General features: G+C 46.5%; 1 protein-coding gene across 3 annotated transcripts in view; it reads left to right on the plus strand.

Moving 5' to 3' along the window:
- Positions 1–22,260, plus strand: part of LOC115314978 — a 62,719-nt gene that overhangs the window by 14,543 nt on the left and 25,916 nt on the right. For all 3 annotated transcript variants that reach the window (XM_042293329.1, XM_042293330.1, XM_042293331.1), the window contains exons 6-11: positions 6,202–6,330; positions 7,644–7,766; positions 10,967–11,092; positions 12,535–12,657; positions 13,309–13,434; positions 19,972–20,094. In XM_042293329.1, coding sequence (XP_042149263.1) covers positions 6,202–6,330; positions 7,644–7,766; positions 10,967–11,092; positions 12,535–12,657; positions 13,309–13,434; positions 19,972–20,094 — 750 coding nt within the window. The remainder of the gene's footprint in view (positions 1–6,201; positions 6,331–7,643; positions 7,767–10,966; positions 11,093–12,534; positions 12,658–13,308; positions 13,435–19,971; positions 20,095–22,260) is intronic.

Genomic DNA, 22,260 nt, shown 5'->3' on the forward strand with positions numbered 1-22,260 from the left:
GGCTGAATAGGAAATTTGTTTACCTGTGTATCAACCCTGCAAAAGTATTCATTAATAGCATTTCACTATTTTGACCTTAGGAAACTATTTGTTAGACATTTTCTTACAATGTATTGAGAATATGAGATAAGGGACAAACCCGTCAATTGAAGTCTGATGTCGGTCTTTCATATAATTTGCAAAATAAAATTAAATGGTGCAAGAGAATTCAAGTCCAGCAAGCTTGGCTCAAGTCAAATGCCAGGCACCACTTCATGGATTTGTGTAGACAGATATTTATTTGTTTGAACAGATACGTTTTTTACTTTCAACGGCATCGAGAGTAAATCTGGCATTTACAACGCTGCACTCGAGGGCTGCACTTGAGTGGCTTCTTTTCGGCGTCACATGCTGCGTGCCTCAAGCTTTTTAGTCAGGCACTTGTAAGCTGTCGTTGACACATTTTTCACCCGGGAAGCCCAGCCCTTTGTGTACAAACTATTTAATTGAATTGGATTTCTTAAGAAAATTAAATGACTGCTGACATGACACCAAGCATAGTGTATGGTTTCTTTAAATTTATAAATTAACAGATCCTGCGAATGTTTATGCCACAAAAATGATTTCCCCATGTAATCAAAACCAACTGTTTTGGATTTGTTATGAAGGCAGAGAACAATGCTTTCAAGAAACACACAGTGACTCCTTGTGTTGACTATATTTTCCTTCTTCGTTAAGATCATAAATGTGTGATCATAAATGTGCCCCCGCGCTTCTTATTGTGCCACTATCACTCCAGCAGATTTGCGCTGTCATAAATAATTGGCCTCTCAACCCTCATATGTCTTAGAGTCATCTACATACCCAATGTGCACCAGTACTACTGCTGATTCCTTTCTTCACTCATATCCGGTATGCTGGCAGCACAAATAGTCATAACCTGTTATGAAAAAAAATTGCAGAAGTTTTTCAAGTTATGATGGCATGCAGTTGGGTAGTACAGTGGAATCACGTTAAATCAAACTCTCTTAATACAAACTCGCGGATAATTTAAACTAATATGCAGGTCCCATGTCATGTATTTCTAGGAAGGAAACGTCCAGTATAATTCAAACTTTGCATTATTCAGACAAAGTTCTAGTCCCCCTTGGGTTCAAATTAACGAGATTCCACCGTAAGACTAGGTACCAAACGACATTCACAAAGCAACAGAAAAAATTGGGGTAAATGCAACGAAAAAAACAAATGCAATGCCTTCGCCAATGTGCAGAGGGGAGAGAGAAGCGACAATTTGAAGCCACCTTATGGCGGGTGCGTCACGTGATTCCTAGACGGCAGCACCTATGTGACGAAAGGTGAAAAGGTCTACATGTTAGGCGCAGGTGCCTTGACAGCCTGTGCTCATCATTTAAGATTCTTTTTTACAGCGGAGCTGTTAAGGGCTAGGTTCCCCAGGATCATGTCCGGTACCAAACAAATGTCGACACAAAACTTTGGACAGCTACTGCCATCCATAAGTGACGGTGGCAACCAGACAACCGGCTTGTCGACTTCGCTCATAGATGGTGGCAACTTTTTCAGCCTTTTCACTCTGGTTTTCACCAGAGTGGAAAGGCTGAATTTTTCTAGGCGTCATCCTAGGTGTCGTCCTAGAGGTCGTCCTTGAGGTTGTCCGAGAGGTAGTCCTCGATTTCGTTTTAGAAGTCATCCTTGAGGTCATTCTAGAGGTCATCCTTGAGGTCGTCCTTGAAGTCGTCCTATACGTCGTCCCTGAGGTTGTCCTTGAGGTCGTACTAGACATAGTTCCTGAGGTCGTCCTAGAAGTCGTCCTAGACGTCGTCCTTGAGGTCATCCTAGACGTTGTCCTCTAGGCGTCGTCCTTGAGGTCGTTCAAGAAGTCATCCTTGAGGTTGTCCAAGAAGTCATCCTTGAGGTCGTCCTACCATAGTAGAGCTTCGCTGGTCTTCACCAGAGTGGAAAGGCTGAAAGTTCTTTCTTTTTTTTTTTATTTTGAAGAAACTATATTTGCATATGGCAAGATTTATACAGTCGACTCTCATGAATTTGAAGTTCAGGAAGCCACAGACTTTAGTTTGAAATATAAGAAGTTCGAATTATCAGAAATTTATCTAAATATGATGTGAGGCAAAGTAGTGATTTGCTATAGGAATAGCTACACATACCAGGCAGATTTTGTACACTTTCCAATACACAGACCTACTTATAAGCAGGCACACGCATAAAACATTAGTAAAGCTTGAAGCGAATTGTGGTTTTGAACGAACATTTTCTAATCAAATATCGAATAGTTTCTCCAAGCCTTTTACTACCATTGTGCCATGCTTAAACTAAAATTCAGCTGAACTTGTGAAAGTTGTTCCCAACCTTCCACTTGTTCACTTCTAAGCTTAGTTAGTTTTAATATGACTATATTAATGAACCGTGGCCTCAGAAAGTCCGATGTGTATGTTGAAGTGGCATGTGAATCACAGATTTGACATAAATTTAAACCTAAAGATACGCTCAGCTAACCTGATCGAGGGAATTTAGAAATCTGCTTGCTATATGCAAATATTATTTCTTTAGTCTGGCCTTTAACCCCCTCAAAAAATAAAACAAACAATCATGAATAATGAAAGCAGGGCAGAGAGTTGGGCGAGTTGGTTAAGCATCTTAATAGGTGGGAACAGCGCAGGAAAAACCGACGAAGGACGAGTAGAAGAAGTGCACAGACACAGCGCTGACTAACAACTGAATGTTTATTTTCAAGCGAACCAGAAAGTAAACACTGGGTGTGGAGAGGAAAAAACACAGAAGACACAGAACAAAAAAGGAGGGAACCCGATAAAACAAGACACTACCACGCCAATCACTTTCACACACGTCTGCCACAGTTCTTGATAAAAAACACTTCGTCAGCCCCCAAGTTAACCGACGGAGCACTGACGCATTCTTCCTCCCCCCTTGATAAAATATAAAAGGCCTCATCAATCTCCCGGGCAGTCTTGTTTTTGTTGCGCGCCAAGATCGTCAACTCATTGAACAGGGGAACGCAGCCGCACCTACTACAATGTACCGCAAGGTGGCCAGAGGGTGAGGAACGGAGAGCAAGGGAATGCTCCCTCGCCCTCACGTTCACACACCTCCCTGTCTGTCCAATGTAAACCCGATCACATGTGAAGGGGATCTGGTATACAACCCCTACTGCGCATGAGACAAACGGATCGCGGTGTTTAACATCACAGTGGTTATCCCTGTTCAACCCTCGGTTAACGGCGGAGCATAGTCGAGATAACTTCCGGGGCGCCGAAAACACCACAGGCACCTTATACTTGTTGGCCACGCGCTTGACTTGATGTGAGAGGGCGTGAATGTAGGGCACCACCACTGGTCTGGTTGTCGGTTTTTGCCTAGCCTTAGGACTGGTTCTACCTCCGAACACCTTAACAAGGGACTCAGCCACTCCCAAAATCATCGCCACCGGGTATCCCGCAGAGGTCAGCCTAGACACCTGTGAAAGCAGGCTGTCCTCACACCTATGGTGGCATGACTTGAGCAAAGGGGCGAGCATACCCGACGTAGTGATCGCACGCTTCACAAGCTTTGAGTGCGCGGAGCCGTATGGCAAAAGCCTCTTCTTAGAGCGTGGCTCATAGGCCCAACAGGTGTGTGACGGCTGAAGAGTGAGCCTCAGGTCCAAAAACTGCAACCCCTCTCCCGTAGGTGTCTCGTACTTAAACGATAACCCGGGGGAGCATTCCTTAAAGGAAGCCAAGACTTCCACACACACACTATCCCGGTTGGGGCCCAGGCTATCTTTAAACACAACAAGGTAGTCGTCAACATACCGAAAAACTCTCAAAACCCGACAATCCAACGACTCCGCTATGGCTCTATCACACCTCGCCAGATATAAATCACTAAGGATAGGCGCCACACTCGACCCAATACAAATCCCACTCTTTTGCAGGAAAATTTCGCCTTCAAACGTGATATAGGTGGAACTCAAGTAAAAAGTCAACAACTCCAAAAAAGATTCCACCGCCAAACCCGTCGAGTTCATAAAAGCCACCGACCCACTGGACTGAATGCACTCTTCCACCGCTTTCATCAATTCACCATGGGGTATTGAGTAGAACATATCCTCGACATCCAGAGACACTAAATCACACCCTCCCGGATTGTCTTCTCGGAGGTAATCCACAAGGGCCTCAGAATTGCAAATACGAAAAGGATCATCCAACGTGAGCACACACAGGTGGCGCTGAAGAAAAGAAGATACATGAAGCTGCCAGGAGTCTCTCTGGGTAACGATAGCTCTAAAAGGCCTGAGCTCCTTATGGGTCTTCACGGAGAAGAACACCTCGAGATAGGCCCTTGGCCCCCGACACAGACTTCCCGAGGCCCTCCAACCCAAGCTGACCGCAAAGCCTCACTGCCCTGGCCTTTACCCTCTTCAGCTCCACTCCCGACACACTTCTGAAATTCTTAAGCACCGCCTGTCTCGCTCTTTCCTGAAACATACCTTCAGGCACCACAACAAACCCCCCCTCTTTATCCGACAACAACAGCTTCAACTTAGACTCATTAAAAAAATTTACCACCGTTCCCATCTTGAGCCTGGGCAAAGGCCTTCGGCCTACCCCTTTGGTCAACCCTTCCACACATTCATGAACACACCGGTCCCTGTTTTCCTCTGACGATTTCGCAGATACCTGCCGAACCAGGGCCAGCATTTCCGAAGGCCCGACCGACGGTTCCGTGGCGAATTTGGGACCCTTTTCCAAAATGTCCGTCACTTCTGCCGGAGCCGACGCACCTCCCATGAAGACCACGTTGCCCTTGACTCCCGGCTGACCTTGACACTTCTTAGGGAACGAGGCGCGCAGCCGCTCCCACAGAAAATCTGTCACCTGCACAACCTCTCGCTTGCACGCTCGGAACTTCCTTTCTGCTGCGCCCGCATCCACAGAAGTCCGATAGCACCAGACTTTTAAACCTTCCTGTAGTAGTCTGACTTGTCTCCACGACTCCGAACGAAGGATCTTGCACACCCGTTTTGCATGTCCGGTGGACGGATTCACCATACCGAAAAGGGTGACGACTTCCGGGGGGGACGTACCTTTTCTGGCTGCGTACCCGTAGTGATGGGCTTTGCAGACTGCTGATGCGATGGCGTTAATGTAGAAAACGTCTTGATGGGTTACGATAGGAGCACACAAAAAAGGGCCCGATGTACAAGAAATGAGGTTCAACACGGCAGAGAGTTGGGCGAGTTGATTAAGCATCTTAATAGGTGGGATTTTTGGCTTCTGTGTTTTTTCCTCTCCACACCCAGTGTTTACTTTCTGGTTCGCTTGAAAATAAACATTCAGTTGTTAGTCAGCGCTGTGTCTGTGCACTTCTTCTACTCGTCCTTCGTCGGTTTTTCCTGCGCTGTTCCCCCCTATTATAATGAAAGCAGATTGTCATGAAAGTTCCGCTTGCATAATCGTGGTGGGTTAGTCCCATCGAGTGCGCTTTTTACCTAGCACCCGCATACCCCAGAAAAGCAATGACCGCAAGCTTGGTCGGTGTTGCTTTCCTGCAGTACAAAGGTGCTCGGTGAGAAGTGCACTCAATGGGGCTCACCTGCCATGATGAACAAATAGTATGAATTGAGCGAAAACACTGCTTGAATTAAGCGGGTTATAAATTGAAAACATAGCTTGACAACCAGCATTTTAAAATTTATTTGAATTAATTGGAAGTACGAAATATTAGAGTTTGACTTATCACGAGACCACTGTAAATCTCTTCGTATAGCTGGGCGTCTCTGTATGTTTGTGTCCCTTTCTTCTTCTGATATTTTGTGCTGAATTTGCTGTCATGGATTATCAGTTGGCCCAATTATCAACCCTAATTGCTCTACGTTTAATTTTATGTAAAATCCGTCATTTTCTTGCCAACACAATTTATGGATTGGACGTCTTGAGGACACAATCCATAAATATATAGATTAAAATTAACTTAGCTCAGAAATGGACAAGCGGCTTTGGAACAGAGTTTATGAGTTCAGCTGGGCTTTCGTTTATGTATGGTGCAACGGCAGTGAAAGGCTTGGAGAAGCTATTAGATTAGGCGATATTCGGCCAAAACCACTATTCGCTTTGAATTCGTTTCAAACTCGAAATGCACTATTTGCGCTTGACTAGCAGATGCCTCGTGCTTCTTCCTTTGCAGAGCCTGATGAGTTAGCCGCCCTTCACATTGAAGATGAGGGCTCATATTCCGCGGCCTTGGACCCCCTAGCGACAAATCAAGTTCCCCTGGAGGGACACTGGAGCGACTGTCCTCTGCCTGTGATTGAAGGCAAGCTCCTGTGCCCCTGCTATCTTTGGTGGAGTGATTTATATCGTTGGGTGGGAAGGCTGGAATAATTTCTTGTCTCCCTTTTAAAGTTTTGGCAAACGTGCAATAAAAAAAAAATGTTTTTTTTATTGGTTAATAGTTTATTTGTTATAAAACTTATGACGCAAATTGTATGGAACAGAATCCTTTTTCTTTAAACCGTGGGAGAACTAATTTAAGTTTCACCCCCCCAAACACCCCGAGCATGATAACATTCGAGAATTATTATTCTCGAGAATAATGCTTTGTATTTGGCGGATTGACCGCATGAACGATTGGCATGAGGTGGACTTTCACACACTCTAACTTTCACCAGTCACGCCCAATGTCTGTCTGTTGTTTTGAGAAGTTCAGAGTCTGTGATTTCGGAGATCGATCCACTTTCGATTTCATGATAAAATTTTAGTTTAAACTTATTAGACAGACAAAAAGGAACAGTTTTGTCATAGTTTTTATTAAGATTATCCAACTGCAACATTAAGCTTCGACATTATTCAGTTTAGAGTTGAACATACCTTGTTCCACTGAAGGTAATTTTGGTGAGAAATAATATCCAGTTTTTTGGAGACATGCACGCTGGGTGTTCTGTGCTTAGGAGCTTAGCCAGGGCATTGAAATGGTGAAAACGTGCTACTAATAGACCTAGAACAGATATATGGGAAGCCCTTTCATGGAACCTTTATGAAGTGAAAATAAGTGCCCTTTATGTCCAGAAATTCAATAACACTTTCGAAGTTGGAAGCTGACTTTTTCAGTAATTTGTGTGGAATTCTGAATTAATGTAAAGTCAATATTTGGTGTTTTATTGAAGGATTTCAAATTATGAACAAACAATATATAACTCTAACTGGGCCAGGCTTATGAAGAGCTGAAATAAAGTGGTATAATTTTCACCTTTCTAGAATTCATTACATTGTCTACAATAAGTTTTAGTTATTCTCATCTGGCCATCATCGCATTAATTTTCACTAAAATATCACAACAAGAACTTTCTGTTCAGTCAGTAATTATTAGCAAAAGCTAACATCCCTAGGTGATTTTTTTTTTTAAATTTTTGGACCGATTAAGATGTTTGTCTCGGTCGAAGCAAAGTCACCAGGCCAGCAGATGGACTCAACTTTTTCACAAAGGCCACTTTGTCAATTGCAGATGTCGGTTCTCCTGCGGCATTATATTTTATGTTTCCTTGCTGTATATAGCCTTGGGGTGAAGGGAGACGCCCCTTTTTTTGTCTCGTGATGTATACTACATTCGTTTGCCTTTCTCTCCAACAGTGCCGGACGAGATATTGCCCTCTTTGACGGTCGGAAGCTCCCGCTACGAGGACTGCAGCAGAATGCCTCCTTCCCAGCTGGGCCTGGAGGGATGCTGGAGCAACAACTCTATTGTGAAGGAAGGCAAGTTTGACTGCAATTGCAGCCCCTACTTGTTCCCCCTTCTGCAGTCCTGCTGATGACAGCTGCGTGACACATGTAACCCTGTCACTATCTTGAGTGGGGCTCAGTAAAATCTAGAGGTCTGTAAATATTGAAAACTTCAAACTTTCGAATAGCATTTGCTCTTCGATTCTATTTGCCATGCGCTTTTACTGTTGGAATTATTTGAGTTGAAATATTTTTCTTCGTGTTTCGTAGGCATTCTAGAAAATATTTGCAGCGATATTTTCTTACAGTGGGATGAAAAATGGCACACAAAGGACAGGACAAGGAAGGGACACAAATAGAACACGCAAATGCCGACTCTTTGTGCGTCTTTCTTGTCCCGTCCTTTGTGCACTGTTTTTCATCTTGTCTCAATACCAACTGGCCCAACTCACCACATTGCTCAATCTTAAAGTGTCCACGTTCAATTCACATTAAATGTGAAATATTTGTACCAGACAGTTATTTGAATTCAATTTGCAGTCAAATTTTCATACTCATATTTGCTTCGCATTGGAAAGTTTCTTTTCACATAGACATGTTTTTTCACCCCGGATGTTTTAGAGCGCAGCTCTTAGGGGCCCGTTCCCGGCTTGAGCGGCGTCGCCGTCGCCGTCGGCGTCGCCGTCGCCGTAACCGCGCGGTGCATTATGGGTAAATTTCCCCGCTAAATCTAGCGGAAAAAATTTCCCCGCTAAATCTAGCGGAAAAATTTCCCCGCTAAACCTAGCGGAAAAAATTTCCCCGCTAAATCTAGCGGAAAAAATTTCCCCGCTAAATCTAGCGGAAAAATTTCCCCGTCAAATCTAGCGGAAAACTTTCCCCGCTAAATCTAGCGGAAAAAATTTCCCCGCTAAATCTAGCGGAAAAATTTCCCCGCTAAATCTAGCGGGAAAGTTTCCCCGTCAAATCTAGCGGAAAAAATTTTCCCGCTAAATCTAGCGGAAAACTTTCCCCGCTAAATCCTAGCGGAAAAAATTTCCCCGCTAAATGTAGCGGAAAAAATTTTCCCGCTAAATCTAGCGGAAAACTTTCCCCGCTAAATCCTAGCGGAAAAAAGTTCCCCGCTAAATGTAGCGAAAAAAATTTCCCCGCTAAATCTAGCGGAAAACTTTCCCCGCTAAATCTAGCGGAAAAAATTTCCCCGCTAAATCTAGCGGAAAAATTTCCCCGCTAAATCTAGCGGAAAAAATTTCCCCCGCTAAATCTAGCGGAAAAAATTTCCCCCGCTAAATCTAGCGGAAAACTTTCCCCGCTAAATCTAGCGGAAAAAATTTCCCCGCTAAATCTAGCGGAAAAATTTTGGTCACGTGACCCGGGGGTCACGTGACCTGGGGAGTCACGTGACCCCCTCCCGAGGTCACGTGACCTCTGAGGGGGCACATGACCCCCGAGGTCACGTGACCCCCCCCCCCCCCCCCCCCCCCCCCCCCCCGAGAACACGTGGCCCTCAGTACCCTCCCCTCCTCCTCCTCAAGAGCTGCGCTCCAATTCGGCGTTACAGGGAGTTGAAAGCGGCTTTCATTTTTTTTTGGATGCCTAGCATCTCGTGCGGACTCTTTCCTTTCGTTGTGTGTTTGACTGCGCGTGCACGCACAAATCTCCGGATATGCCTAAGTGTTTTGGAAAGTAGGAATCTCGTGCTGGAGGCAGGACTACCGAAGGACCTTCGTGCCATTCTCATTCTTTCAGTGACTATACGGTAAAAGCTCTTTGTGTTCTCGTGCTTTGAGGGTAAGCAGGAAGGTTGGGGAAGTTGATACATAGTCGTGGTGGAGGACGCTGGTGCCAGGGAGGCATCTCTTTTTGTTGCCTTTCTTAAATTTTAATTTATCTCGCAGGCAAGCTCGGTGGAGCTGCAGCCTCGGTCAAAGATCTGCTGGAGACTCGCGGGTCATTGCAGTTTCGTTCGGCTCTAATATTGTATCGGCTTGTTTCAACACACTAGGGAGATGCTAAGAAAGGATCCTTCTGTAGTCGCCGACGAGGAAGAACGTCATGGCGTCTCTTTGAAACGCCCATCCTCCAACATGCGTTCATAGCCTGTCGGCATGCTCTCGCTGCGCGTGCACATGCGAGCCTCAAGGAGACGTCGAAGCGTCATCGAAGGTGGGAAGCTGGCGCTGGAGGCAAGACAACTGAAGCTCCTCCCTGCCATTCTCGTCTTGTCAGTGAATATAGTTGTGTCCATGGCATATGCCTTGTCTCATTTTCTTTAGAAAGTCATTTTCAGACGATCATCTGCCACACTTCTCCGCTTTTCGTGTTCTGCCCGTAGCCATCTTATTCTGCCATTGTTTTAGCGGCTGCTAAATCCCAGCACCGTGGGAGGTTGCAAACGTGGAAGGTGCTGCTTGCACCTGAGCCTGCCGTCGTGAAAAATTATCCGTCACGTGTTTTCAACGTTTGAGCACAACATCGATGTGGTAGTAGCAGAACCACCGGCTCCAGTGTAGGAATGTGCTGACCTGTTGCTTTGACTACTGATTAGCTCTGCAGTCGGTGACAGGTTAGAAGTTCAGGGGAAGCTCCCTCTGCCTCTTAGCACTTTAGCAGAGCAAATGCTGGAGAAGAGGCAACTGCCTCCCGCGTTTCTCTACTGAACTGGAAAGAGGTGGGAGGAGCTTCCCCCGAGTCCTTAACCTGTCGCCGACTATAGTTACCAGTCGAGAATAATTGTTCCTCATTCACGTCTGCTTTATGTTATCAGATGTGCCGTTGTGAACAACATTAGCCGAAACAGCCCTTCGTGCTTCGTCGGCGTGCCTATCAGGTTTTGAAAGGGCTGTGGTTTGATCTAGGAGTAGAATGTGAAGTTGAGATCCCACACTTCGGACGTTCTGGTGCAATTGAGAGGTAATAGAGCTTGCCGGGACCGCAGACGTAGGAAAAGGTCACCTTTAGGTGTTTCAGCTCATATTGTTTGCAGGGGTACATGCGAGTCATTGTTCCACCAGTGTAGATTGTCTTCTCAGTCCATCACAGCTTGTTCTTCTACCAGGGTTAAAGAAGGTTGAGTTTGTTTTGTGAGACAGGGTGGCGGCGATAGGAAAGGAAATATACCCTGGACAAATACAGATTTAAACGCTTTAATCGGGGTTGAACGAACCCATGTTCCATTTAAGCCTTCTGTGCAAGGTACAGAGAGCAGATGTGTTGTACTGGTTCCTTCACAGAGAAAACCGAGTTTCCTGCTGTTCAGACCTCCGAGAGCTCATGGTCTGGACTCTCGGGCTCCAAGTCCCCCCGGCGAGTGAACCAGGAGGAACACTGGGGGAGCGGCCCCGTGTGCATCAAGCGAGGCAAGCTCTTCCATCATTGCAATGGCCACTTGTGCAGTTCATACAGGGTCCTTCGTGCCTCATAAATCCTGGCTTGAAGTGTATCGTGCCGGCTAGTCAAAAGAGAAAAGGACATGACGCTTCCGAATGCTTTCGAATGCCTCCGATCTGGCAGCTGCTCTGTCATAGTGTTTAGTATGTTGTTGTCTTCTTCCGACTGCTTGTGCACGGTCGGCTACCTTTATAACTGGGGCTCTGTGTTTTCAGATAAATCTGAAAACGCGAAGTCCTATTTTTCATAGTTTTTCGGATAAATCTGTAAAACTCAGAAAAACACCCGCCAGTAAAATTTTCATCAATTCAGATTTATCCATAAACTGAATTTTGATGTGCTAATGCCCCCCCCCCCTCCCTTCCAATAAATTGAATAAAGACGGTATTTTATAATTAAGTTTGATCAGCGCAAAGGGTTAATGGTCCCGGGAAAATGCCACCACAGTTATCTTTCGAATCTCGGTTCATTGACAAAAAGGGGCCTCACCGATCATCTCGTCAAGGTTCAGAACGACATGTCATTGACCATTCGGGTCACGACAAAAACCCCTGTATTGGTTTTCAGTTTGGGCCATACTGTTTGTGTTTTAAGAGCAAGAGAGGTTGTGTTTTTGTAACAGCTAAAGCTATATATAGATCCTAGAGATTGCATGAAATTGGAAGAGGGGCAGTTGAAACTTCCCTATTACATCCTTTACCACTCCAACTCGGGCGGCTGCGGGGTAGCATGGAATAGGATGGGATGAATACGTGCTTCCCAGCGACTACCTCCAAGAGTTTATTTTTAAGGTGTCGGCGTTTAAGCCACAGATGTGTGCAACTTTTGCCGTGGGACAAATTAGTATTGCCAATGGCAATGGCACCAACACCAAACCCAGCTGAAGAAATATTATTTGATATAGGCACGTTTTATTTTTCCTTGTCTAGTTTACGTATACACCCGGATATTATTTTTTTCTTTTTCATAAAAAAACACTGCGAAATTAAGCTCCAAATTTCGAAGATTTTAGAATCAAACAAAAATTAACTTTTATAAACACTGAATTTTCGGAAAAAAATAAACTTGGAAAAACACCCTCCAAATTTGATGAAAAATAAACTCCGAAAACACGGAGTCCTATTTATAACTAAGGGCGGACTTACTGACGGGGTGGTTTCACAAACCTCTTTTTCCCCCGGTAAGCCTGATTTCGCCATGTCAATGAACAGCATCTGCCACATTCTGGATCTTCTTACTTGCAAATGCTCAGACTTTGGCATTGTTTTTGGTGCTGGTGAAACACGGCAGCATAGCGAGTGGCTCTGTCGACGATGGATATAGACCCAAGAGTACTTGAGCGGGTCAGTCGGAGTGCAAAGCCAAGGTTGAAAACCTGTCAAACGTATAATTCGCACGTTCCCTTCCACAGAGCCAGAGGATACACCCGCCGCTTCACCCCGCGAGGCCTCGGATTGGGAGGACACTTGCGGCCCGTGCACTTCCCCCGAGCCCCCTAACGAAGTCCAGAGGGCCGCTATTGTCCTGAAGGAGGGCAAGTTGCTCCTTTGGCCCTACCCCATAGATTACGCGGGCAGTGCCAATCCACCTCAATTTGAAGCAGAAATGAATGTGGGGATTTGCAGTGGGGTTAATGTGGGATTACATTAGGACGCCAAGCTTTCCACGTCCGGCTTGCGGTACACTGCTTGCACATTTTCTGGTCAGCTTCGGGGACATCAATGTGGGTGTTAGAATGCAGTCGGACCCGCTTGCGGCTAGAGTTTCATACTTTCAATGTATATCGATAAACCTTGAAAGGTAGCCCTGAGCCGGTTTCATCAAAATCGGGGAAAACCGAAAAGCCCCGAGCTGGAGCCGCCCTTGAAAAAGAAAAGCTGAAGCTTCATTTTCAATGATCATTATCTTCAGCTTTGTCTTTGCTTGTAACACTTACTGAACTGTCTGTGAGGCTCGTTCTTTATTAGCAACCACATCCCTTATTCGAAGCTCCTCCCTGCTGTTCTCGGCTTGTCAGTAATCGTAGTGTCATTTTCACGGTCCTGGCACGATGCGTTTTGATTCCAGTTTGACGAAGAAACTCGAAGCGCGGATGCGGACATAAAAAGAAGCATCTGAAAGGCGAAAAGATGAAAAACATTTTTGGGAGATAAGGGGCTGATGTCTCCTGTTTCTATTTCGACAGACCCGAACGAGTTTGCTGCTCTTCGGATTGACGAGGGCTGGGACTCCGGTGCTCTCGGCTCCGCATTGCCTTCTCCGGTGCAGCTGAAGCAACACTGGAAAGACACTCCTCTGTGCCCAAGAGAAGGCAAGCCCCTGTACTTTACTATGATTGTTGATGTGAATTTTTGCCTCATGACAAGTACCGTATTTACTCCCATAATGATCACACTCGCATAATGAACGCACCCCCCACAACGGCCATCAATATTTTGACTTTTTCTTTTTTCTCGCGTAATGAACACACTTTTAATTTTAAGCTCCGCGAGTCTTGAATTGCATCCAACTTAGCTAGCCGGCTAGCCACCAAGCCTGCCAATTTTTTTTTTGCCGCCAAGCGGCCCGGCCAAGTCAGGCCAAGCCAAGCCACTCTCGTAATGGCCGCAAGTGCGTACTTGCTGAAGTGATCAACCGTGAAACCTAGCTCCGTGCTTGCCTAGCCAAGCTGAAGTCAAGGAATTGCCCAGCCTCGGACGGACTTTGTCCATCAAATGCATTGATGTCAACAAACACGCCATTGTCTGTGATCCGCTTTTGAACAGTGATATCGTGCAAGTTGTTAGGCCTAAGAATGGTCGCGTCGCTCTCCGTGCTGAGTGAGCTTCGTAGGGCGCTTTTTCTTCGACAAAAGGCACGCCGAAAGCACCCTAAAAAAGTTAGCAATTTATAGAGCATGATTACTGTGGTGCACCCACGACAAGCCATAGGCACACCTCCATCAGTGGAGACGTGCCACATTACCCTTCTTTGTCATAGTGGCACCTAAAATGGCATTTGCGCATAGAGTGTAAATGCAAAGATTTTACCCCGCATAATGAATGCACCCCCCAAATATGTGAACTTTTTGGGAAAAAAATGTGTGTTCATTATGCTAGTAAATATGGTATTTTTATTTGTACACAAACATTTGTTTATTACTTAGCGAAAGTTCATCTGCTTCTTCCACAGGGGCTGCGATGTCAACACGCAGAGCTCTTATTGGCTGGTTGCAAAAAAAAGTAGTGGGTAGACCTCAAGGAATCTAGCATTGAGGTCTACCCACTATTATTTCAATCAAAGCCAATCAGAGCTTGGCATCATTCTAGCATCACCGTAACTCCTGTGAAAGAAACAGACGACATGCTCTCGGGATTGGCCACCATCTAGCATTTTGATGTTTGACTCGGACAAAAACTTTCCCCCAATTTCGTCAAAATTTTAATGGGTTGCATTTTTATAATCCTCTGTTTGTTGACATAAGTGGCACAAATTCGTGTAGTATTGTAATATTCATTTCCTTGGAAACATGCAAGCTGGGTGTTCTGTGCTTAGGAAATCAACACCACGGCCTTGAAATCGTGAAAAAATGCTACTAATGTACCTAGCACAGATCTAGGAGGAACTTTCATTGAACCTTCATAAAGTGAAAGTAAGTGCAGTTTATCTTTACAAATTTAATAACGCTTAACCCCTTAACCGTTTCTCATTTTTCGGGAATTTTTAACCCTAAACTGTTTCTTTTTTTTTTATCTTCTAATCTTATGATTACAGTTACTCCACGCATAAAGCCCTGTTATGACTGAGCGACCAGAGCAAACAGAAACATTTTATTGAAGTCGATTGTAATTGCTTTGTTTTTGGGACAAAAACTAACTCATACTAAAAAAAAAAAAGTGAAAGCGCAGCTCTTGAGAAGGAGGAGGGAAGGGTACTGAGGGCCACAGTTTCTTGGGGGGCTCACGTGACATAGGGGAAAGGGTCACGTGACCCCCCCCCCCCCCCGAGGGCACGTGACCTCGGGAGGGGGTCACGTGACCTGAGCGTGTCACGTGACCTGGGGGTTACGTGACTCCCCAGGTCACGTGACCGAAATTTCTCCGCTAGATTTAGCACGGAAATTTTTCCACTAGATTTAGCGGGGAAATTTTTCCGCTAAATTTAGCGGGGAAATTTACCGCTAGATTTAGGGAGAAAATTTTTCCGCTAGATTTAGTGGGGAAATTTTCCGCTAGATTTAACGGGGAAATTTTTCCGCTAGATTTAGCAGGGAAATTTTTCCGCTAGATTTAGCGGGGAAATTTTTTCGCTAGATATAGCGGGGAAATTTTTCCGCTAGATTAAGCGGGGAAATTTTTCCGCTAGATTTAGCGGGGAAATTTTTCCGCTAGATTTAGCAGGGAAATTTTTCCGCTAGATTTAGCGGGGAAACTATTCCGCTAGATTTAGCGGGGGGAATTTTTCCGCTAGATTTAGCGGGGAAAATTTCTCCGCTTGATTTAGCGGGGAAATTTTTCCGCTAGATTTAGCGGGGAAATTTTTCCGCTAGATTTAGTGGGAGAATTTTTCCGCTAAATTTAGCGGGAAAATTTCTGTGCTAGATTTAGCGGGGAAAGTTTTTCGCTAGATTTAGCGGTAAAATTTTTCAACTCGATTTAGCGGTAAAATTTTTCAGCTCGATTTAGCGGGGAAATTTACCCATAATGCACCGCTCGGTTATGCCGACGGCGACGCCGACGCCGCTCAAGCCGGGAACGGGCGCCTAGGAGCTGCGCTCTAAAAAGAAGAAAATACCCGGGTTGGAAAGGAAGGTTGTCTGGGCCCCTGAGGCAACTTGCGAGCATGTGATACAGCTCGAAACACGGAAATAGAGCTTTCTCGCACTTGCTGCACCAAAACCTTGTCTCCTTCCTCAGCTTCTTTCCATTTTGGTCCATCTTCTTGCGACAGAGGATGCACTTTCGGGTTGGCTCGGTTTTCTTTTCAGTTGGTGGGATGTAGGTTGGGAAGTGGCGGCCAGTGAGCCGGTCATCATCGAGCAGGCTGGAGGGACGTCCGCGCTTTGGCTTCTTTGAGGGTTCATGGTACTTGTTCAGAATGCTCTCAACAAGAGCAAGACGGTACTCAGTGAGGAGCATCTTCTCTCCGTACGCAATGAAGGAGTTGCATGGTGCTTCATCTACAAGCCGACGAAATATCTTTTTGTAATAGATCTTTTGTCGTTTCCTTGACACCGGGTAGTTTGCCAGCATTTGGTCGCACTTGTCGACCCCCCCATGGTGTGGTTGTAGTCCCACACGATGCTAGGCTTGACTACGTCTTGTCCTCTTGTGTCTGAGAACTCTGTTTTCTGCACTGTGTACAGTGCTCATTACGGTGACGACTTTCTTGTCTCGCCACTGGAGAGCGACACACTTACCGCGCTGGTAGGCTTGCGCTTCACCCTTCTTCAGCTTAAGTGCGCGAAACTCTGGTGGCATCTTCTTCCTGTTGGCTCGCACAGTTCCATACACATCTGTGCAGTTCTTGATGAGGGCATCAACAAGCTCCGGTGATGTGTAGAAATTGTCGATGGTCACGCCGTACCCCTTCCCAAGGAGTGGCTCCAGCCACTTCAGCACCACCCTTGTCCCCATTGCAGATTCAGGAAGAACTGGAATAAGAGTGCTCAGATCTGTACCCTTTCGAGTGTAGATCATACTGTTCCATACATAGCCTGATGTTGCCTCGCACTACATGAAGAATTTTATCCCAAAACGGGCCTTCTTCAATGGGAGGTACTGCACCCAATTCAACCTCCCTTTGAACAGCATGAGGCTTTTGTTGATAGAGACGTCTCCTTCTGGTATGTAGGCCATGCGGTACCTCTCGACCAAACGCGACAGAGATGGCCATATCTTGTAGAGCTTGGGCTGTGGATGAGTCCCAAGATCGGTCGAGCTCTCGTTGTCCACGAAGTGAAGCATCCTCATGATGAGCTGGTACCAGTTACCGCTAATCACTTCTCCAAAGATGGGCGTGTGCAGAAGCTTGTTCTTCGACCAATACCATTCTTGCTCCGGTTTTTGCACAATTCCTCGCAACAGCAGGAGCAACAAGAATACCCGCATCTCCTCCGTTGTCCTTGGCAGCCATTTCTTGAGGCGAGAATGCTCGCTGAGTTGGCTGGCATTGAGTTTTTGCTCAGTGTGTTGGTTGGTTTCCTTAACTATCAGCGCGACCAAGCCGTTGTCCAGAAGAGCTTCAAAGTACTCAAGCACGTTGGTGGTTGATTGGACCAAAAATGTCTTACCCGGGCTGCTGAGAAAAGGGAACCGAGGGGGTACTGGTGGAACACTGTTCATGTCAATTTTCGACCACTGCCGAGCATCGGCAATAGCGCAATCTGGATCGTCGTCGTCCTCCGCTTCGTCAGGAGCTGCTGAGTTCGACGTCGTGATCACTGTCTTCTTCACTTGAAGAACACAAGTAGACGTCAGTATCCATGTCGCTATCAAAGTCTTCCTCAAAAGAAGCATTTCCTTTCCCTTTGGATGGGCCCGGGCCAAACGTGTCACCACCACCGGATGCCATTTTTTGATCTTGTCTTCAAAAGAAGAAAAAGACATAACACAAACAAAACTGACGCAAAATTGCCGTTCCTGTGCTGCCATCTGTTGGCAGCATCTCAAGCTGCGTCATGAACGAGCCTGGGACGTCTAAAACAGCGGAGGGACGAACGGTGCAGGGCAGACAAGCTACACTCATTCTGAACGGTTTAGGGATGGTTCGAGATGGACGAGCTAGGCTCGTCCAAAACGGTTAAGGGGTTAAAAAGAATCAGGCGCTGTCTTTTTCAGTAATTTGTGTGGAAATATATATCAATCTAAGGTCATTACGAGGTGTGTTAGAGCGGTAGCTTTATAGGCCCAACCACGCTCAAGGTCATGTCCTCAAGGTCATGTACTGCTCGTGGCTGAAGTGCAAAGTCATGTAATCAAGTTCAGGTCACGTCAGCTTCAGCCGCTGAACCTGACCTAACCTGACGTCCTTGATGTCGTCCCTGACGTCATCCTAGAGGTCGTCCTTGACGTCGTCCTAGAGGTCGTCCTTGAGGTCATCCCAGGGATCGTCCTAGACGTTTTCTAGGATGCCATCCTCGACGCCGTCCTTGACGTCCGCGGCATCATCCTAGAGGGCATCCTTGAGATCGCCCTAGAGGTCATCCTCGACACCGTCCTTGACGTTGTTCTCGATGCGTGCACGGCATATCACAACCATTTCATCACTGTACCATTTCCTTTCCTAATGGTTTTTGCAAACAATGTCCCTGTAAAGCTTCCGCATTTCATTGCGTTTGGTTCAATGAACATGCGTGTAATATTGTAGCGTAAGCTACACTGGCCGAGGTTGAGCAGTTTTGCGTGGCTCCTGGAGAGCCGTGCTGCGCATGCGCGAGGAGCAGTGACGGAACGGGCAGGACTGGTATGGCACCTAGGTCAGTCCCCGATGCACGCGCCGGGCGCATGCACCCGCTCCAGTTTATGGCTCGCGCTGTCCGGTTGTTCTGGGCGGCAGCTTGGTTGCTTGATACATAACAACACTTCACACAGCTGGCCAAACCAGCGACGGGCATCTGGCACGCCCCAGCGAAGGACTGAGGATTAATTTCGACCCCCTGGGGATCTTTTGACGTGCAACCGAAAGCTCGGTTACACGGCGCCTCCTCCGCAATAAGAAGAGCGGAGAAGCTTAACTCATCGGATCCCGAAGTAGTCACATAATGCGTATACCGTGTGTGTGTCACTGAAGCAGCAGTAAGCATGATAATCAAGCTAATCCTAGACAACCAGGGAAGCTGAGAATAACCAGCTGAACCTAATCTTATGCTACGTATATCCTGGCATAGCCGAGCTAAGCCACTGTTTTTTTTTATTCTACTCTTCATTAATTCTTAGCCCTTGTTATTTTTTGTGCATCGTAACATTTTCATTGAAGGCTTCCAAATAATGAACAAATGATATACATCTGCAATGTGGCCAGACTTGTGAGGAACTGAAGCAAAGTTCTATAATTTTCACCGTTCTAGAATTCATTACATCTACACTAAGTTTCAGTCATTCTCATCGGGCCTTCATCACATCAGTTTTCACGAAAATATCACAGCAAGAACTTTTAATGCGAAAGCATTAACTGTCCCATGGAGCGAGCCGACGTCATCAGCTTTGAATTCACACCAAACGGCACCTTAAATTCTTTCTCCAGGTGAAGCCAGCTCCCAGCTATCAAATCCGGCGCAAAGCTAGCCAATGGGACGGCACCAAAATTTCCCGATCTCAAAGCTTCGGCTTCAATCCAATTGGCTGGCGCGTGTCGACGAAACTCCCATTGGCTGTTGCGCGTCAATTTCATTGACTGGCCACCCCATGGCGCTGCGTGTCCGTCAGCGCGCTGCTCTGAGGAGAGGCGCCCCCTCCTCGCTGGCGGAGCGCGGCGCTCTGCCGTCAACTCAAATACGCTGCAGACGAAATAAGGGAGTGGTAGGATGACGTACATGCTTTCGGATTTACAACTCATAAGAAGTGCTTAGGTGTACCTCGAGCCTTTTTGTCCAGTCAGTAATTATTAGCAGGAGCTAACGTCCTTAGATTATTTTTTTTTGTTTTACCTTTGGAGGGTCTAAGATACTTTTCGCCCTCGAAGCAAAGTCACCAGGCCAGTAGACTGGCCTAACTTTTCCATAAAGGCCATTTTGTGGGCTGCACGTTTCGGTTCTCCTGCGGCATTATTTTTTATATTTCCTCGTTGTATCTAGCCTCGTGGTGAAGGGAGTTGTCTTCTCTTTTGCCCCGTGATGTCTGCTGCATTCTTGTGCCGTTCTCTTCAACAGTGCCGGACGAGATGCTCCCCTCTTTGACGGGCGGAAGCTCCTGCTACGAGGACTGCGGCAGAATGCCTCCTTCCCAGCTGGGCCTGGAGGGATGCTGGACCGACAACTGTGTTGTGAAGGAAGGCAAGTTTTGCTGCAATTGCAGCCCTTACTTGTTCCTCTTATGCAGTCCTGCTGATGACAGCTGCGTGACACTTGTAACCCTGTCACTGTTTTGAGTGAGAGCTTGTAAAAGCTAGAAGTCTGTCAATATTGAAAACTTCAAATAACTTCTGAATAGTTTTTGCTCTTCGATTCTACAGTCGCCGACCGTTTTTTCGGACTTTGATAATTCGGACTTGTTCGATATCTCGGACCTGAAGGAGGAGCCGTGACTTACCCCACAGGAAATAGGGCATATTCACGACCAATGTTTCGGACAGCTTGAAGTCCGAAAGTTTGATTATTAGGACAAAATCGTCGCGAGCTATCAGCGGAAAATACCGCCAAGAAGCGGCCATTTTGAATTTTACATTGGCTGCAAATGGATTGGCTTGGTTTGGCAGCGCTACTTGAGTACTGCTGAATCCTACCGCTAGGTGATGCTATGCTAGCCCTTTTTTTCCATTTAGCTGCACGTCATCATCATCATCATTATTATCATTTTGCTTTGTTTCCTTCCATCCCTCCGTCGCCAGTCGCCATTTTGCGATCGTGGATTTCCATCTCGTCTCGTTCGGACAACGCTGGCTTGGACGTCATGGCCCCATCTGTTCTTCTGCCGCCGTGATGTGTCATTAAAGGGAAACTCCGCTTCATTTTTGATATTTAGAAAACTATGTAGCCTTCTTCAGTATCATATAGGAAGACCCCATGTCAAATATTACAATCTAATTCCGTTTATATATTTAATAAACTGGGCCAGCAAACTTTCAAGCGAGCCAAGTCGCCGAAATCTGCCAACTCTAGCGTGCGGCGCGAGGCGGAATCGTCAGCGCAGTCAATGCCACGGAGTTGGAGCGGCCAACGTTGAACCACTACGTCAGAGGCATGTGTACGTCATTCTCACGTTTTGCTTGTTTTTACTTCTCAGAGTAAAATTGAACGATGACACCATGAGTTTCTCCTCCCGGTGTTGGCTGACCGGGCGTCCACGTGATCACCGTAACGCGGATGCGCTAGTTTGCGCTGCCCTGCGCGCTTATCGGTCTGTTTCTCCGCTCCCCTTCTCCTCTTTCGTCTTCTCCCCTTTCCTCTCTCCACCGGGCCATCACCGTCCACGCCATGCAAAGCGACCTGCCCGCGTCCAATAAAAAAAAAAAAAAAAAAAAAGACCTGCCTGCGTTGCGTGTCCTGTTTCTCGCTCCCTCCCGAACGTCACAAGACCACGTGGTTCGACGTGACGTGCCATGACTCTGACGACCCGAGACTAATGTTGCCTGACGCAACCGAAGTTTCGGTTTCGGTATCTGCTGATGTTTAAATTAGGATTACACAAATAATATTCCACATTTCGCAAATCCGAAGACGTAGAGTTGTTTAGTAGTGCTTTGTGAATGTGAGTCACATGGAAGCCTAAATTTTTCGGAATTGAGCGGAGTAGCCCTTTAAGAAGCGCAGAAAGTACTCGACTTTAACCCTAGAAAAGGAGGCAGCGAATCTCAAGCTAACTGAAAGTTGCGGAACGCAAACGGAGGCGTAACCTAAAACAAGGCACGCAGGCGTAACTTGAAGCAAGGCACTATTTACGGCTTGTTTGTAACGTGAGCTACACTGGCCGAGGTTGAGCAGTTTTGCGTGGCTCGCATAATGAGCCGTGCTCCGTGCTGCGCATGCGCGAGGAGCAGTGACGTCACACGGCGAACAGCTGGCGCACCAAAGCCGCCGCCGCCGCGCACACCTCACCGGTCTGTGCATTCCAGAGGAGTGACGTCATAGCCGTGGCAGACGCACTGGCGCCGCCGCGTGCCCAGCTGTGCGCCTCCGTTGCGCAGTAACCAAGTCTGACGCTGCACCAAAGCAGCTTGATATCGCCTCTTATTTTGTGTGCATAATCTCACGCTACGTATCTCCTGGCATAGCCGAGCGAAGCCACCGCAATTTTTTTAAGCCCACTTAAAAGTAATAAAGGCAAGTTTTTCAATCTGCTGATTTTCCGGACTGCTCTATTATACGGGCGTTTTTTCGGTCCCTGCGAAGTCCGAATAATCGGCCGGCGACTGTATTTGCAGTGCACTTCTACTGCTAGAATTATTTGAGTTGAAATTTTTTCCTCGTGCATTAAAACTTCCCTTTCGTAGCTGTTCTAAA

This window comes from Ixodes scapularis, unplaced genomic scaffold (genome assembly GCF_016920785.2).
Source record: "Ixodes scapularis isolate PalLabHiFi unplaced genomic scaffold, ASM1692078v2 PGA_scaffold4__175_contigs__length_147842914, whole genome shotgun sequence".
In the NCBI taxonomy this organism is placed as follows: Eukaryota; Metazoa; Arthropoda; class Arachnida; order Ixodida; family Ixodidae; genus Ixodes; species Ixodes scapularis.